This window comes from Nomascus leucogenys, chromosome 1a (genome assembly GCF_006542625.1).
Source record: "Nomascus leucogenys isolate Asia chromosome 1a, Asia_NLE_v1, whole genome shotgun sequence".
NCBI classification, from domain to species: Eukaryota; Metazoa; Chordata; class Mammalia; order Primates; family Hylobatidae; genus Nomascus; species Nomascus leucogenys.
In genome coordinates, this window is record NC_044381.1 from 33996265 (window position 1) to 34014888 (window position 18624).

Sequence of the window (18624 nt, forward strand, 5' to 3'; positions counted from 1 at the left end):
TCTTCAACAATGGTGCTAACTGGATATCCACATGCGAAAGGATAAAGCTAGACCTCTTCCTCGTGTCATACACAAAAATTGCCTCAAAATGGATCACAGATCTAAATGTAAGAGCTAAAACTATGAAACTCTGAAGAAAAAATCATAAGATACAGTTATCATGAAAAACTGTATGGAAGTTCCTCAAAAAATTAAAAATAAAACTACCATATGATCCAGCAATCTCATTACTGGGTATATAACTAAAGGAAATAAAATCAGTATATTGAAGAAATATCTGCATTCCTATGTTTATTGCAGCATTATTCACAATAGCTAAGATATGGATTCAATCTAAGTGTCCATTAACAAATAAATGGATAAAATAATGAGGTATATATACAAAATGGAATACTATTCAGCCATAAAAAAGAAGGAAATCCTATCATTTGCATGGATGAACCTCCAGAACATTACATTAAGTGAAATAAGCCAAGCATAAAAAGACAAATACTGAGTGATCCCACTCATATGTGGAACCTAAAAAAGTTGATCTCACAGAAGTAGAGAGTAGAATAGTGGTTACCAGGGACTGGTGTGGTAGGAGGTGGTTGAGGACATGTTGGTCAGGGGATATTAAATTTCAGTTAGATGGGAGGAATAAGTTCAAGAAATGTAGTGTACAACATGATGACCATAGTTAACAATGCAATGTATTCTTGGAAAATGCTGAGGATTTTAAGTGTTCTCACCACAAAAGTGGTAACAATGTGAGGTAATGCATATGTTAATCAGCTTGATTGGACATTTCACAATGTATATATATTTCCAAACATGTTGTACATAATATGTATACATAATTTTGTTAATTTTTAAATAAATTTAATTTTTAAAAGAGAATAAAACATAGGAGTAAATCTTTGTGACCTTAGATTAGGCAACAATTTCTTAGATATGACACCAAAAAGCAAAAGCAACAACAACAAAAAAGATAAATAGCACTAAATCAAAATTAAAATCTTTTGTACTTAAGGACATTATCAAGAAAGTGAAAAGACAACCCACAAAATGGAAAAAAAAAATGTAAGTTCCATATATCTGATAAGGGTCTTACATCTAGACTATATAAATAACTAATACAACTCAATAATAGCCAAAAAATAAAAGGGCAAACGATGTGTACTGACATTTCTCCAGAGAAGATATACAAATAGCCAATAAGCACATGAAAAGATGTTCAATATCATTAGCCATCATGGAAATAAAAATCAAAGCCACCATATATGCTACTTTTTACAGTTACTAAGATGGCCTAAATCAAAAAGTCAGATAATTACAAGTGTTGTCAAAGGTACTGTAGGGTATGTAAAATGGTGCAGCCACTTTGGAAAACAGTCTGGCAGTTCCTCAAAATGTTAAACACTGGGTTACCATTTGGCCCAGCAATTCTACCACTAAGCTTTACCCAAGTGAAATTAAAACATGTTCACACAAAAACTTGCACATGATCATTCAGAGCAGCATTTTTCATAATAACCATAAAGTGGAAAGAACCTAAATTTTCATCGACTGATGATGAGTAGATTAAAAACATGTGGTGTTATCCATACAATGGAATAGTATTCATCCACAAAAAGGAAGGAAGTACTGATATGTGTTATGACATGGATGAACCTGGAAAATATTACGCTAAGTGAAAAAAGCTAAACACAGGAGACCCCATATTATATGGTTCAATTTACATGAACTATCCAGAATAGGTAAGTCTATAGAGATAGAAAATAAATTAGCAGATGCCCAGAGCTAGGGAGCATGAGGAGATCTGGGAGTAAAAGCTAAAGGGTATGAGGTGTCCTCTTGAGGAGATGAAGATGTACTAAAATTGATTGTGATGATGGTTGCACAACTCTGTGCATATACTAAACACCAATGGAGAAGGAAGGAAGGAAGGGAGGAAGGAAGAAAAGAAGGAAGGAAGGAAGGAAGGAAGGAAGGAAGGAAGGAAGGAAGGAGGGAGGGAGGGAGGGAGGGAGGGAGGGAGGGGAGGGGAGGGGAGGGAGGGGAGGGGAGGGGAGGGAGGGGAGGGAGGGGAGGGAGGGAGGGAGGGGAGGGAGGGGAGGGGAGAGGGAGGGAAGGAGGGAGGGAGGACAGTTGACACAAAATACAATCTCCATAAAATAAAATCAAACAAGTCATTCAAAAGAAGCACAGTTATTACTGTTATGAAACTTAAGGGAACTTAATCTCATTGGTCCTCATTTAAAGAGGGCACCTTCTAACATAAAGAACAGTATCCTCAATAACACAGCTGCAGTAAATTCAATGATATAATGAAGTCTCATGGGATTTTTAAAATAATGTCCTTCATGGTAGGCTAATGGCCAATGGTCAAAGCTCAGTAAAATAAAAACAGTTCCATAAGGTGCTGTAACAATGTCCTAGATATGCAGCTCTCTAATGGTTTGGCTTAAGCCAAAGATTAAAATCAGAGTATCAAAAAGAACCAATAGGCCATATATCATCCCTGCAGTTCTCCCTGGATATTGTTTTCTCCAACTGACTTTTGGTTATACTATCTGATATGGTTTGGCTGTGCCCTATCCCAATCCCATCTTGAATAGTAACTCCCACAACTCCCATGTGTCGTGGAAGGAACCCAGTGGGAGGTGATTGAATTATGGGGGCAGGCCTTTCCTGCACTGTTCTTGTGACAGTAAATGAGTCTCACGAGATCTGATGGTTTTAAAAACTGGAGTTTCACCGCACAGGCCCTCTCTTTGCCTGCTGCCATCCAGGTTAAGATGTGACTTGCTCCTCCTTGCCTTCCCCCATGATTGTGAGGCCTCCCCAGCCACGTGGAACTGTAAGTCCAATTAAACCCTTTATTTTGTAAATTGCCCAGTCTTGGGTATGTCTTTATTAGCAGTGAAAACAGACTAATACACTCTCCTAATACCTAGAGTACTAACTTCTAGGTTATTACTTCTTCTTCTGTTACTGATTAAAGGCAGATCCAGGGATTCAGTCCTCCACTTTCTATTTTCATCCCAAACACCTTCCACAGGCAATCCCATTCACTCCCACTGTCTCACGTGTGAATTCATTCACACATCCATTTACCACAATTATTGAGCACCTGCTATGTGCCACCTACTGTGGTGAGCATTTGGGATGTATCCGTGAACAGAACAGATAAAGATCCCTGGCCTGCTTACCAGCTACCAGGAGAAGACTGTCAATAAACAAAGTAAGTGAATTAAATGGTTTTGTTAGAAGGTGATATGTACTACAGGGGATGTGGGGTGTGGGGTGTTAAGGGAAACTGCGAACACCAGGTATGAGCCAGGAAAGTTGCGGGAAGGCAGGGTTGCAATTTTAAATAAGGCAATCCGGGTAGGTTAAGAAAGTGACACGTGAGTAAAGACTTAAAGGAGGCCGGGCACGGTGGCTCACGCTTGTAATCCCAGCACTTTGGGAGGCCGAGACAGGCGGATCACGAGGTCAGGAGATCGAGACCACAGTGAAACCACGTCTCTACTAAAAATACAAAACAAAATTAGCCAGGCGTGGTGGCAGGCGCCTGTAGTCCCAGCTACTCGGAGAGGCTGAGGCAGGAGAATGGCATCAACCTGGGAGGCGGAGGTTGCAGTGAGCCGAGATTGCGCCACTGCACTCCAGCCTGGGCAACAGAGCGAGACTCCGTCTCAAGAAAAAAAAAAAAAAGATTTAAAGGAGGTGAGGAGTCTGCCATGCAAACAATTGGAGGACAGCATACCAGGCAAAGGAAGAGCCAGTGCAAGTGCCCTAAGATGGGAGCATCCACGCATGCATGGCATGCCCAAGAACAGCAAGTGTGGCTGGAGAGGAGGGGGTGAGGTAGAGGAGAGCCAGACAGAGAGGTGAAGAGACAAAACTGTGTAGGGCCTTCTGCACTTAGTGAGATGAAGGAACCACTGGAAGGATTTTAGCAGAGGAATGATATGAACTGACTTTTATTTTAAAAGGTTCACTCTGCACTTTGGGAGGTCAAGGCGGGTGGATCACCTGAGGTCAGGAGTTCGAGACCAGCCTGCGCAACATGACAAAACTGTCTCTATAAAAAAATGCAAAAATCAGCCTGGCCAAAGTGGTGAAACCCCATCTCTACTAAAAATACAAAAAATAGCCGGGTGTGGTGGCGCACGCCTGTAATCCCAGCTATTCAGGAGGCTGAGGCATGAGAATTGTTTGAACCCAGGAGGTGGAGGATGCAGTGACCTGAAATAACACCACTGCACTCCAACCTGGGCAACAGAGTGAGCCCCTGTCTCAAAAAAAAAAAAAAAAAAAAAAAAGAAAAGAAAAAAGGCGGGGGCACTCACTCTGTCTGCTGTTTTGATTATGGACTGTAGAATACAATCACGGAGGCTACTGCAAAAATCCCAGGGAAACATTGGCCTGCACTAGGAATAGCACTGGCAATGGTGAGAAGTAATCAAATTCTGGAGATATTCTGAAACAGAATTCCCAGCTGATTGGATAAGAAAGAGAAGTCAGAGATACATCAGACAGTGTTTTGTCTGAGCAACTGAAAAGATGGAGTTGGAATCAACTGAGATGAAGAAGGTGGCAGGTAAGGCAGGTTTAGGGAAGGAGAGCAGATCAGGAGATCGGCTTTAGTCTTGTTGAGATTGAGGTGTCAGACATCCATGTGGAAATGTAAAGGAGGCATATGGATCTACGAGTTTCAAATTCAGTAGAGAAGTCTGGGATTTATGTAAATTAAGAGTTATTAGCATATGTCATGGAAAGCCTTGAGACTGGACAGAATCTCTAAGGGAAGAGGACTGGGACTGAACCCGGGTACACTACTACATTGAGAGGTCAGGGAGCAAAGGGGGAAGCAGCCAAGAAAACTGGAACGTCCAGCGAAGTAGGAAAAAAACAAGAGACAGTATAATTCTTGACACCAAGTGAAGAATGCATATCACACAGGAGGGGGTGATTAACTGTGTCAAATGCACTGATCATTCAAAAGTAATTTGAGACTAAGTACTGACCACTGAATTTAGAAATGAGAACAGCCTCAGTAGAGTGTTAGGGACAAAAGTTTGTTGGGGTGAGTTCAAGAGAAATGGGAAGTGAGGAACTGGAGATAGACTTTAGACAACTCTTTCAAGTTCTATGAAGGAAAGGAAACAAACAAGACAGTAACTGGTGGGAATGAGAATGAGGAGTTTTTTTCCAAGATGGAATAAATAAAAGTTTATCAATATATATGAGATATACTGATATCAAGTTCTATGATACAGAGAAACAGGGAAAGGATTGCTGGTAGGTGATAGTGAAAGTGTGTGCAAGTTCTCATACCGCTTCCATTTTCTCAGTGAACTTGGAAAGAAGATCAATAGGTGAGAGTGAGGATGAGAGAGGAGGTACTGCTAATCTGAGGAGAGAGGAGAAGGTACAAAGAAATCCTACAGGAGAGGAGGAGAATGCATAAACTGCAGGTGTAGAATGACTGCCGGGGCAGCATAAAGGGCCCACCTTGAGACCGATAGGTATGTCAGTGAGACAAGTTAACCGGTGGTGTGCTTTTCACCGACAGCCATGATCAGCTGCATGTATAGGTACACAGTGGGTGGAGAGCTGGGAGGAACCAGGACTACAGTTTTGGCAAGTGAGTATGATGAAGCAATAGAGGAATGTGGGATTCAAATGCAAAGGGAACTACAATGACTGGCCATGGAATTTACACTAACGAGGGGAAGAGAATATCCAGGGAGGGACACTGAAAAGGTGATAGGATCAATAAATGGAAGGGCTAGTGGGACAGAAGAATTGCTAGGTAGAAAGTAAAATGGATATGCTAGAGAGGGAATGATTCTCAAATGTATGTCTTCAATCACATCTCTCCCATCAGTTCCAAAACTAAAATATATCCAGCAGCCCACTAGACATCTGTAAGCGGATATCCCACAGGCATCTTAGACCAAGCACGTCAAACTGAATATACCATTTCCCCTCAAACCTTCTCCCTCTTCCCAATGCATTTCCCGCTCAATCTTGTATTAGCCAGAAACCCAGGAGACTCTCTTGACTCTTCATCCCACTAACCTCCACCAACCCCCAGGTTCTCGTGCTCATATCCAACCTAACAGGTCGGTCACCGACATCTGTGAGTTCAACCACCTAATGATCTCTCTGCAATCCATTTATTTTCTCAGCCTCACAACTCCTTTATACTTAATTCAGGCCCTTACTTCTTACTAAGTCTCCTAAATTTTCTAATCTACTTTCCACAATGTCACCAGAGTGGCTTTCAGATTTGATCACATCATTGCTACTTAAATTCCTCTAATGGTGTCTCGCTGCCTTTAAAATAAAAGCCAAGCTCCTGGGATGGCCCAAATGTTCCTGTAAGACCTGACCCTTCCTCCAACAATGTCCCCCACCCATCTTCAGGCTGACGTGCCTTTTCTGAAGTCCCAAATCGCCTCATGTATATCTGTGTATGATAGTATTTTCCATATTATAATTACTTATTTGTCAGTCTCTTCCACCAGGTTGTATGCTTTTTAAAGGCAAGATCCCTGGATCTCCGTCATAGTTGAATTTGACACCCCAATATCAGAGAGAATTTGGCATTAATAAGTCAATCAACCAATCAATCAATCAAAAAACAAATCAGGCCAGGTGCAGTGGCTCACGCCTGTAATCCCAACACTTTGGGAGGCTGAGGCAGGTGGATCACCTGAGGTCAGGCGTTCGAGACTAGCCTGGCCAACATGGCAAAACCCTGTCTCTACTAAAAATAGAAAAATTAGCCAGGCATGGTGGCACACGCCTGTAATCCCAGCTACTTGGGAGGCTGGGGCAGGAGAATCGCTTGAACCTGGGAGGTGGAGGTTGCAGTGAGCCGAGATTGCGCCACTGCACTCCAGCCTAGGTGACAGATCAAGACTCCATCTCAAAACAAAAACAAAAACAAAAACAAAAACAAAACAAAAAATCAATGGTACCATAATGCTAGAAGATTTTAACCTAACAATAGGACCGTGGCTAAAAGCTATTTATCCTTGCCTGTTTACTGCTATGCAAACACACCTACCTACTAGCAGAAGTGCACATGATATCATGGCCTGATTCCTATAGACACTGCACAGACTCAGACAAAAGAAAAAGATCAACTGCTTTTAAGGAGTTATAATTGTGCAGAAAAGGGATTCTTTAGCATTTAAGATACTCCTCTTAAAAATTTATCATCATCACATGTCGTTCAAAAAATATTTACTGAGTACCTACTGGGCTAGGTCCTATACTAGGCACAGGGAAAATAGTGGTTAACAAAACAAAGAGCCCCTGACTAATAGGCTTAGAGTCTAATAATATCACCTGCTATTCACTAAGTACATACTACATACCAGGTATCAGGCTAAGCACTTTACATATATTATCTCACTTAATTTTAACAACATGAGATAGGTACTATTACTATTCTACTTTAAGAAAGATGAAAATGAGTCTTAGATACTTTACGTAACTTCCAAAGAACACACAGCCAATAATTGGCCAAGTCAGTGTATCCAATTTCAAAGCCTTTAACCTGTACACCATTCAATCCTCTTACTTTCAGTTAGCAAAATACTAGAAAATGACCTGGTATCACATCATTACCAGAACATGATCCTCTCTCTCATCCTTCATTTAAGTATCTTGAAAGACGCACCATCCTAAGAGGACAAGATCCAAACTTCTATCAAGCTATCCATGCCACTGTAGGACAAACATGAAGAGCCCACTATAAGATTTAGTTTTTAAACTGGCCTGGGCCAGGAGCAGTGGCTCACACCTGTAATCCTAGCACTCTGGGAGTCTGAGGCAGGCAGATTTAATGAGCTAAGGAGTTCAAGACCAGCCTGGGCAATACAGCAAAACCCTGTCTCTACTAAAAATGCAAAAAATTAGGCTGGGCACGGTGGCTCACACCTGTAATCCCAGCACTTTGGGAGGCCAAGGCAGGTGGATTATGAGGTCAAGAGATCCAGACCATCCTGGCCAACACAGTGAAACCCCGTCTCTACTAAAAATACAAAAATTAGCTGGGCATGGTGGCGTATGCCTGTAGTGCCAGCTACTCAGGAGGCTGAGGCAGAAGAATCACTTGAACCCAGGAGGCGGAGGTTGCAGTGAGCTGAGATTGCACCACTGCATTCCAGCCTGGTGACAGAGCGAGACTCCATCTCAAAAAAACAAAAAATTAGCCAAGCATGGTGGCACGTGCCTGCAGTCCCAGCTACTCAGGAGGCTGAGGCAGGAGAATCGCTTGAACCTGGGAAGCCAAGGTTGCAGTGAGCCAAGATCGCACCACTGCACTCCAGTCTGGGCGACAGAGCAAGACTGTCTCAAAAAAACAAACAAACAAACAAAAAACAAAACAAAAACCTGGCCTGTTACCATTCGTACAGCTGGATTTTTTAAATGTTCACAAAAAAAAAAGAAGAGAAGGCTAGCTCCTTCAAAGACAAGGAGAACTTTCAATCAGGAAAAAGCAAATGTCTTAACAAACAACTATTCAACCATTAACAGTTTACAGTGTTTTGTTTCTTGTTTTTTAAGCAGGAGAAAGGCAGGGGAAAAAAATCAGGAGCAGGGAGCTAAAGAAGTAGAAGGACCCAAGAGACTGGATTTCCAATTGCTTCCTCTTATTTTTTTGGAAAGAAAGATTCACTGGCTTCTAGGTGGACCGAACAAAAGAGTATAGTATTTCTCCACGTTTTGATGTTTTGACTAAGAAAGGAAAAAAAGGATCTGGTCAAACTCCAGGAGGCAAGGGTGGGCAAAATGACAGCAATGTCCCCTTGTCTACAGAAACATCACCTGGCTAACTAGACCAACGTCAAGCAGATGATGAGCTCCTAGCAGCAGCAGCAAAAAGGTGTATCCACAGACAGGCAAGAGCAGCAAAAAACACTAAGATCATCAGGTAGGGTATCAGAAAGTCTGAGACTTAGTTTTTTCCCAGCTCTATTTCTAACTTGCTGTTGACCTTGAACAAGTTACATAACCTCTCTGGAATCAGGGATTTGAGGATTTACGCCCTTTCCATTTTCATCTCTCAATTCACACCTGGTTCTTCGTCCCCATCCCCTTATTTTTAGAAATCTATTTTAGCACATATTTTATTTGAGTTACATGTTCTCTGTTCTTAATACAGTCTTTAGTCCCTCAACCACCTTGTGACAGATTGCCTAAAAACCAAAATAGTGTTGGAATGTGGTACATTTATTTTTTATATTAAAAATGTATAGTATTATATTTAAAATGTTAAGCCCATAATCTCAAAGCCCTGAAAAAAAAAATTGATTTTTGTTTTCTGCATATTACTTGCCAGTTTTTTTTTCCAAATGATGCTGCTGATTTGTTTTTTACTTGTCTACTGCAAATAAACACTACTTTTTGGTAATATTTAGTCTACATTTCATTCCCTTCTGTAGAGCAACAACCATTGATGAAAAAAAATGCTCACCACTGATCCGGAAGCACTGACTTACCTACAAGAAGCCTTCTGAGTAGAATAGATGAATTCACATTTTCCATGGATGCAGTAACCATTGAGGTTTTCAGGGCAAGGCATGTGGTTTCCAATATAAACATCTTCTCTTTGATCACTAGCATCTTAAAAGAACATAAACCAGATCGTTCAACAATGAAACACAAGCTGAAAAATAAGGACTTTTCAAATGTTCTGAAACAGCAAATGAATTCACCCGCTGTCAACCACCTACTGGCAATTTGAAAAGAAAATTTATCAGATAAGGGGTTAGATAAGATCCAGGGGTCTCTTCTAATTCCTATTATGCCATACACACAGCAGGTAAACTGTTTAGATTCAAAGCATTTAAAAATATTTGCAGAATGTGACCGCTAGGAGTTACTGTTGTTTAAAAACAATCTGGCAAAGAAAACTAAACACCTTTGCTAAAGAAATAAATGTTCTAGAAGAAAGTTCACCTCTGTGACAGACAGATGGTGTATACAGAATTGGCTTTTGGGGAATGAACTTAATCATTTATTTGAGGGCTATGAAATTGAGGCCAAAGGACACCGAATGACAGAGCAAATTAAGGGATTCTGAAATTTTAGGGTTAAAGGTTTATTTTTGGAATGAAAATTATCAAGCATATTGATTTTTTTCCCAAGTGAAAATAGCTTTGCTGCTCTTTTCATATAGTTTTTCTTAGTATATGGTCATTATTTTTAAAATTCAAGTAATATAAAGGTTAAAAAAGAAATTCAAAATAACCTGCGATCTCGCTCTTCAAAAATAAAACACTGTCAACATGTTGATGAACATCTGCTCAGACTTAAGTATACTGATTTGAACTGAACTGAAGTGAAGAAAATGAAGAGAGTCAGGAAGGAGAGATGGAACGGGTCAGGAAAGATGAAAACATAGGAACTTGGTCTTCAAAATCAGATTCATTCACTCATTCATTCTCTGTATATACATCACACACTCACATATGCACACACACATACACAAATAAATTTGGGAATGGATTTTTGTACTTTTTTTGGTATAATCACCAATACATTAATCCTAAGCTCGAAGGACCCAGAATTCCACAATATTTACAGGCCTGTCCATGTGCAGGAAAAATCCCCAGGCTTCCTGCCATTTCTGTCTTACACAGTTCTAGCTAACAGATTATGTGCACTACAGCCGTACCTGCAGCATACTACCCTCTTAAACCTGAGACTTCATAACTATAAATTCAGAATAATAGGACCTATACTTCATGCAGTTTTGAGAGGACTAAAGGAGATAACAAATGCATGTACAATACCACCAAAACAACCAGCTATTTATATAGCACATCATGTAACATCACAGGGCCTATCTCCCCAAAATACAAATAAAAGGTATTAATAAAATTTTTAATGTTAATGGAAACAAATTAAAAAGGAATGAAATAGTGAGTTATATGTATGTGTATGGGGAAGATCAAGAGGAAGATCAAGGGAGAAGTGAGAATAGAGGTGCCAAGTGTAAAAAAACCCTGAGAACCAAAACTGCAGATTTTCTGAGGATCAAAATTTACATATAGACAGAAAAAAACCTTAATGATTATTAAGGTCAGTGATAGTGGAACTAAAGCAGAGAGAAATCAGACCAAAGTGATACTATTTTTCCTCAAAGTGTATATATTTACATTGTGCTAATTTAATTTATGCCTAGAAAGAGAACAGATCTAAAAGTCAGGGAACCTAACATATAAATTCTCAATTTAAAAAATGTCTTTACTGCTTTGTGACCTCATTCAAATCACTTCTTCTCTCTGAGGGAACTGAATGAGACCAGCACTACCCAACATAGGTATAGTACAACACACATAGGTAATTTCATATTTTCTAGCAGCCCAGATTTTAAAAAGTAAATAGAAACAAGTAAATTAATTTTAATCATATATTTTAATCCAATATACCAATAAATATCATTTTCACATACTACCAATATAAAAATTGAGATTTTTTACTTTTTAAAATAAGTCTCCAAATTCTGATATTTTACACCCACAAAAGATCTAAATTCTGACTAGCCACATTTCAAGTGCTCAATAGCCACACAAGCCTAGTAGCTATCATAATGGAAAGTGCAAAACAGATTACTAATTTATCATCTACTGATCACCTTGTATATGCTGGGTACTCTGCTAGGTGCTGGGAATACAAAAATGAAAACATATCCTGTCGTCAAAGGGCTTATAAGGTCTCCTCCAGCTCCCAGACTATAATTCTGCCATGGCAAAAGAAATCAAGCCCTCTTTTGGGCTGCTATGATCCTGAGCACTTACTCCTCTATTATAACACTCACAATACTGCCTGTTTTATTGCTATTTGGGTTTTTAAAGTCAGCCTCTACCATAAGACTGTGAGCTCCTTAATAATCTAGCTGCTTGTGTTATTCGTTTCTGTATAACTCCTAACATTTAGAATGTAGTAAATATAATGGCTAAGAACACAGCTCTAGAGTCAGACTGCCTAGGTTTGAATCCTGGTTACAACGCTCTCTAGCTGTGTGACCCAAAGGCAGTTACTTAACTATTTCTGGCCCTCAGTTTCTAAATCTGAGAAATGAAGATGACAGTGATGTCTACTTCTTGTAGGGTTGTTTTGAGGCCTAAATGAGATAATATATTTAGTGTATTAAGTATGTAAGTGTGTACAGAACTTAGAAAAATTCCTGGCAAACAGTAAGTACTTAATAAATAAGTATTACCAAGTATTGTTCTGTGCTCAACAAATGTTTGTTAAATGAATAAATTCTAATTTTCTCCTGGTAAAGGGAGAAAGAAACAGTTATAAATTGTATCTTTGTTGTTTTCCATTGACAAAATTATTATCCAATAAAGGTTTCCATCTTGAATTCCTTAGTGAACTGGACTGTCTGCAGTAGTCCTATCCTGTGTTTCCTAACAGAGGTCAAAACTTAATTATCACATCTTTAATTTATTAATACTTGTGATCCAAGCAGAAGACTTTCCTAAAGTAATTTAGCTTTGGTGAGAAATAGTTTATCAGAAGCCAAATAACTGAAATCAAATATACTTTTCTTGCTACAGTTTCAAACTAAAAATGTCACTCTACATTCCTAATCAGGCCATAAGTGAACTGAGGAAAGTGGTCATCTCCCATAGCATTTCTCAGAACATGGTCATGAAAGGGTATAACAATGGGACTATAGAGAATAACGTTGTGCACCAACCTATGACAATAAAGTCCTATAAGGATAAAGTCCTAGTAATAGGACTGTGCAGGTCTGTAGAGGCTGTGGTAATGTACTAATCTACCATAAGGAAGTTCTTTAAACAGCAAGGAATTTCAAGAATAATGCAGAGCTGAAAGCTATCAGAGAACTCAGCTAGGTGAAAGCGGTCAGAGAAAGTTAACCAAATTAAAAACAAGGTTTTGGGAAATTAATAGAAAAAGTATGGCACCAATAAACATATACTGAATGAATTAATGAAAGAATGTGGTATCAAGCTGTAGGCAAAGTGAAGCTATATAAAACATGAACATGTCTAATAAGGCTTTGAAACCTGTGCCAACGTCCAAATTCACAGAGTCTAATATTCTGCGCAATGCCAACTTTATTCATCCCATTAAACGTGCATACTATTTCTGGGCATAGCTACATGCTCAGCTAAGCTACAGAGGATATTTTAGAAAAAAAAAATGCATGGTCCTTGCCCTCAAAAAGCTTATAGTCAATTTAGAAAATCAGCATATACACATGAAAAGCTGAATAACACCAGGGGAAGGGGTCCCATGTGGCAGTTTACAATTAAACGACAAAAGATGGTTTTATAACACTGGGTGCTATGGAAGTTCAAATTGAAAGGAGAACTCACTGTGGGCTAAAAGATTTATTGATAGGGTAGGACTCAAGTTAAGACTCAAAGCATAAATAGATTTAGACAGAGGAATGGTGGAAACCAAAGGGAAGGTATAATGCCCATGGCATTCTGAAGAATAAACAGTAGCAACCTAGGTAGAGTGATACATTCAGACTGGGGAACGGTATATGTCAAAGTTGGAAAAGGTGGCTGAAACTAGATTATGGAAAAATTTGAATTCTAGGTGAGACATGTTTTCTTCATCATATGGACAAGGGAGACACTAAAGGCCTTTTGAAGAGCAGCACAAGGAAAGCCGGGTTTTACATGAAAATTAGTTGAGAATAGTTGCCTAGAGCTGGCGGTTAAGCGAATGGGGAGTGACTGACTAATAATGGGTGTGGAGGTTCTTTTAGGGGTGCAGAAAATGTTCTAAAATTAGATTATGATAACACTTTTACAACTCTGTAAATATACTAAAAACCATTGAATTGCACACTTTAAACAGGTGAACTTAATGGCATGCAAATGGCATCTCAATAAAGATATTAAAATAATTAATTGGATACCAGCATACAAGATAATGGGGCAGGGGAACTAGGAAGACTATATATATATATCAGGTAACCAATTAAAAGGTTAGTACATAATCCATTAACTGGGAATGGTGGTGCACACCTGTAAGCCAAGCTACTCGGGAGGCTGAGGCACAAGAATCGCTTGAACCCAGGAGGTGGAAGGTTGCAGTGAGCTGAGATCGCACCACTGCACTCCAGCCTAGATGACAGAGCAAGACTGTGTCTCAAAAAAATAAAGAAGGTTAGTACATAATCCAAACTTGTGGCAACAAAAAGCTAAGCTAAATCTCAGCAGTAGGAGTAGATACTAGACACACAGAAAAAATAAAAATGGTTTGAAGATGTTTTGGAAAGTGAATGAGCTCAGAAACTCAGATCTGGAAGGGTCCTTGGAGGCCATCTGGTTTGATAAAGGAATCTCTTTAGTTTTATAACCCTCAGAGCCTATGTCTACTTGAACACTTCCAGAACTCATAATACAGTTTATTCTAATACCATCAGATTTTCTTTATCTTGAATGAAACCTCGCTTCAACTTGGTATAGACTTCCCCACATCTGTTTACCCTCTCCCCTCTATTAACCAATCTTTTATTTTTAAGCTCAGATTTCCCCAGTCCCACCCCTATTCAAACAATTTACAACTATCTTGAAGAGTGGTACCCAGCACTAACCCCGTACATTTAAGAGTTTAGTAGAACAAAACTGTCCTCTTTATTGAAGATGCTTGTAATCCAGAATTATATAAAAATGACTCCAAATGTGAGCCTAATGATGGGGGTTCCGTAGAGAGAATGTAGTAAGCTGAGGTCAAGTTTAGATCTCCAGTCATTCAAAGAGTATTTTTTAAGCATCTGTTATGTTCCAGGCACTATGGTAGTTCCAGAAGTTTGAAGCAATGGCAAAACAAACAAATAAGGACAAGGACCCACCAGGCAACTGAATATGTGAAACCAGTGCTTGAAAAAAGATCCAGGCTCGAGAACAAGTGTTAACGTTCACCAAAGTAATAGCTCAGAGGGGATTAAATATCTGAAGGTAATTAAGAAAGCAAGGAAGTAGAAAAGAATTCTAGAATCATGGTACAAAGGGAAGGAGCAGCACTTAGGGTCACAAAGTCTGAATTCCAGTCGCTGTTCTGCCATTCTATATGCGCAAAACTCCTGCAGTTTCAGCTTGTTCATCTGCAAAATGAGGATAAACTTGGTTGTTATGAGGACTAAATAACATAAATATGTGAAAGCACCTGGCACATAGTAGGGTGCTCAATTAATAACTATTAAATGAAAGAATATCCTACTGATGTCACTTACGAACCATAACATTAAAGAGCAAGACAGATAACTAACTCACCAATGGTGAGACTGTTGAGCACAGCCAGGTTACTGAACATGAAACTAGGAAACAAAAGTATTAAAAATAACCATAATAACACTGATAATGAACTCAGTAACACAGTGTTTAATATTCATAGTGAACTTAGGTAGTAGATATTACTGTCCCTAATTACAGATGTGATCTTTGAGGCTCAGAGAAATCAAGACACACAGCTATTAGGCATAGACCAAGTCTGACTCCAGAGGGCAGGCTCTTAGCCATTACAGTATTATTTCTCCAAGCTATCCTAGGAGATGTGTAGGAAACAGATAAAAAGCAGAATGGCCAAGCACCTGCTCTCCAGGTCAAGTAAATTAGCCAACTTCAAAAAGGAAAGATAAAAAGGCTCAAAAGATGTAACATGACATGGTTTCAGAAACAACAGCAGAGATGTCACCTGCACACAGTAAGAAGTGAGTACAGAATGATCCTGCCTAAACAAGCCCTTAGCCAAGTGGTGACAGGCTCCAAGAACAACAACTGCAACTGCTAGTCTCTGAACAATGTGTGTGTGTGTGTGTGTGTGTGTGTACAATACAAAAAGTATACTTGGTCACCAAATGGATCCTTTCACCCACAGAGGCATTCAGAAACAAATCCACCACCAGCTGCAGTGTTTTCAAATACAAAGGATAGTTGTGGTTCTAAGGGATGATGTTATGAAAAAGCCCAGTACCAGATGGCTTATCTGCAAAGGCTTGTTCCACTGGCTAGCTGTCCTGGTCCAACAGTGTACAACCAAAATAAAGCATGGGGAGTTGCTATTAGCAATGGAGATATGTACCTGGAAGGTAAAACCGCTGAGGCCACGACTATATCAACACTGCATCAGTAACCCTAGGGCTCATTATTTCTATAAATCTCTACAGTTAAAAAATTCAAAATATTCTGTCTTGCTTCCCCTATACTACCCTGCACCCCCCAGCCTTCATCACTAACATATCCCTCCACACATCCTTCCCTAACCACAGTCTGCTTGGACTCCATTAAGGAATTATCTTCCACTATACAAACTCCTACCCACACTCCAATGCCTCCCCCTCTCCCAATTCTAAACCCCATTGTTCTCCACACCAGCCCTGATTCCTCCTTTCCTAGCTTGCCCACTGTGCCCAGAGAAACACCTTTTCTAACATGAATAAGTTCATCTACCTCAACTACTCCCTTAGACAACACTCCTTTCATCTTCCTGATGTACCAAGACCACATTACTTCCTAGATTCCCTTCCTTCCCTTTTCCCCTGATGTGCTCGCCACTGTCACTTCCAGCCCAGCATTCCACTCTCAGCTCCCCAGCACCTTCCTCTCTTAGGAGCCTGCTAATCATCCTCTGCATGACTCTCCACCAAGCTCCATGACATTCTCTGATTTCCTTCATTGATCTTAGCACTTGGCTCACAGTCTTTCCTTTTGATGAGGCATATCTGTCAAAATAGTTTTTAAAAGGACATATCAAAAGAGCTGGACTGAAATATCTAAACAGTCACCAGTAATGGAAATGATATCAATATCTCGCTATCTGAGGTATCCCTGGCCAGCAGCAGGAGGAGAGACTAATGAGGCTCAAGGATGAGACCAAAGATGGGGTGGGGGTTGGGACAAGGTGGAGCTCAGGAACAAAGTGAGAATGTCTTCATAATAATAAAAAGGGTGGTATAGTTAGATTATAGGCTGTATGAGCATATCTTTGAATCAAAGTGGTCACATTAAAATGTCATATACCACAAAGAAACTTCCTGTGCAGGTGGAAAGGGTATCGATTATAAGATGTGGTATATGTGAAGTATATTCATTGGTCAAGATTTGTGCATTTCAGTGCTATAAATTACACCTTTAAAAACCATAAAATGAAAATAATGATAATCACATGGGTGGAAGTATACAGACAAAGAATGACAATGCTGACAACTGTTGAAGGTGGGCACTGGGTATATGAGGTTTATTATACTATTCTGTTTATATATCATAGATATATGTTTTCTAAATGTCACATACCCATCTCCTATACAACTCATGCTCAATCATATCCTTTATGACTTCAACATCTACAACAGAGCTTCTAACACTCCAATTTCAATATTTACCACAAGTTTTCCAACAGCCCAAGAAAAGCTCTAATTCAGCAGCTATTCTAGACATACAAATGCTCCATTTCACAAACACTCTTCTCTAAGAGCTGAGTTTTAAAAGACATTTCTTACTGAGCACTATCTTCCAATCTTTCCAGCTTCTTGCTGGTGCTGTGTTCCTGCTTTTCATTTTGTAGCCTCCATCCCCAGATCACTGCCTTACCTACCCAATCTTGGCTGTGTGTTGCAGACGTGGATATTTACTAAGGGCCTCCTATAAATGCTGTGAGAACAAAAAAATAAATAAATAAAAGCAAATGAGGTAAAAATAAATAAATAAACAATAAAAACAGAGTTACCTTTTAACCTCTATTTCCTATGAGAACACTTCTACAATTTGGGTTTCATCTTTCATCCTTCGTGGAAGAAACTTGGTCCAAGATTGTCAGTGATCCCCTTGTCTTCAAATTCAAGCATAGTTTAGTCCTTGTCTTCTCATACCTTTCTGTAGTTTTTTAAGCTACTGGGCATCCTTTCCCTCGTAGCTTCTGTGTACTCTTCTTGATTTTCTTCCTCTCAGTCCTTTCTGCTTCATCCAAAGTTGGGCCTTCTCTCCTTTCTAAATAATAGTGCATCCAACAGAACTTTCTTCAACTCTGAAAATGTTCTATATCTGTGCTGTCCCATATGGTAGTCACTGGTCATATCTGGCTATTGAACATCTGAAATAGGGCTAGTACGCTTTTAATTTTTTTTTTTTCAAAACAGCGTCTTGCTTTGTCGCCCAGGCTTAAGTGTAGTGGTGCGATCTCAGTTCACTGCAGCCTCAACCTCCTGGGCTCTAGCCATCCTCCCACGTCAGCCTCCCGAGCAGCTGGGACCACATTGCATACCACCATCACAGGTTAATCTTGCTTAGAGACAAGGTCTCACCATGTTGTCCAAGCTGATTTCATTTTAATTTAAATTTAAATAGCTACATGTGGCCAGTAGCTACTATAACAGACAATACTCTCTCTCACTCAGTCTTGTGGCTTCAGTTATCACCTCTATATCCAAAGACTGACTCACAAATTTATACTGAACAAAGTGACCTGGATGAGTTCCACAAGCACCTCAAACTCTAAAATACAATCAATCATCTCCACCATCAACTCCTCCCTTACTTTATTCCAAACACCTTTACCTACCTAATATCCTTAGTTCTGTGAACAGAATTCATCATCTAAGTCATCTGAGCTTGA

At 39.6% G+C, this 18624-nt stretch overlaps 1 protein-coding gene across 2 annotated transcripts in view; it reads right to left on the minus strand.

The window, feature by feature from the left end:
* The window catches only part of TMEFF1 (transmembrane protein with EGF like and two follistatin like domains 1), a 113869-nt gene that overhangs the window by 21573 nt on the left and 73672 nt on the right, over positions 1–18624 (minus strand). For both annotated transcript variants that reach the window (XR_004033458.1, XM_030828536.1), the window contains exon 8: positions 9513–9636. Coding sequence is in view for 1 of the 2 variants with exons in the window: in XM_030828536.1 (XP_030684396.1) it covers positions 9513–9636 (124 nt within the window). In the remaining variant the exon portion in view is untranslated. The remainder of the gene's footprint in view (positions 1–9512; positions 9637–18624) is intronic.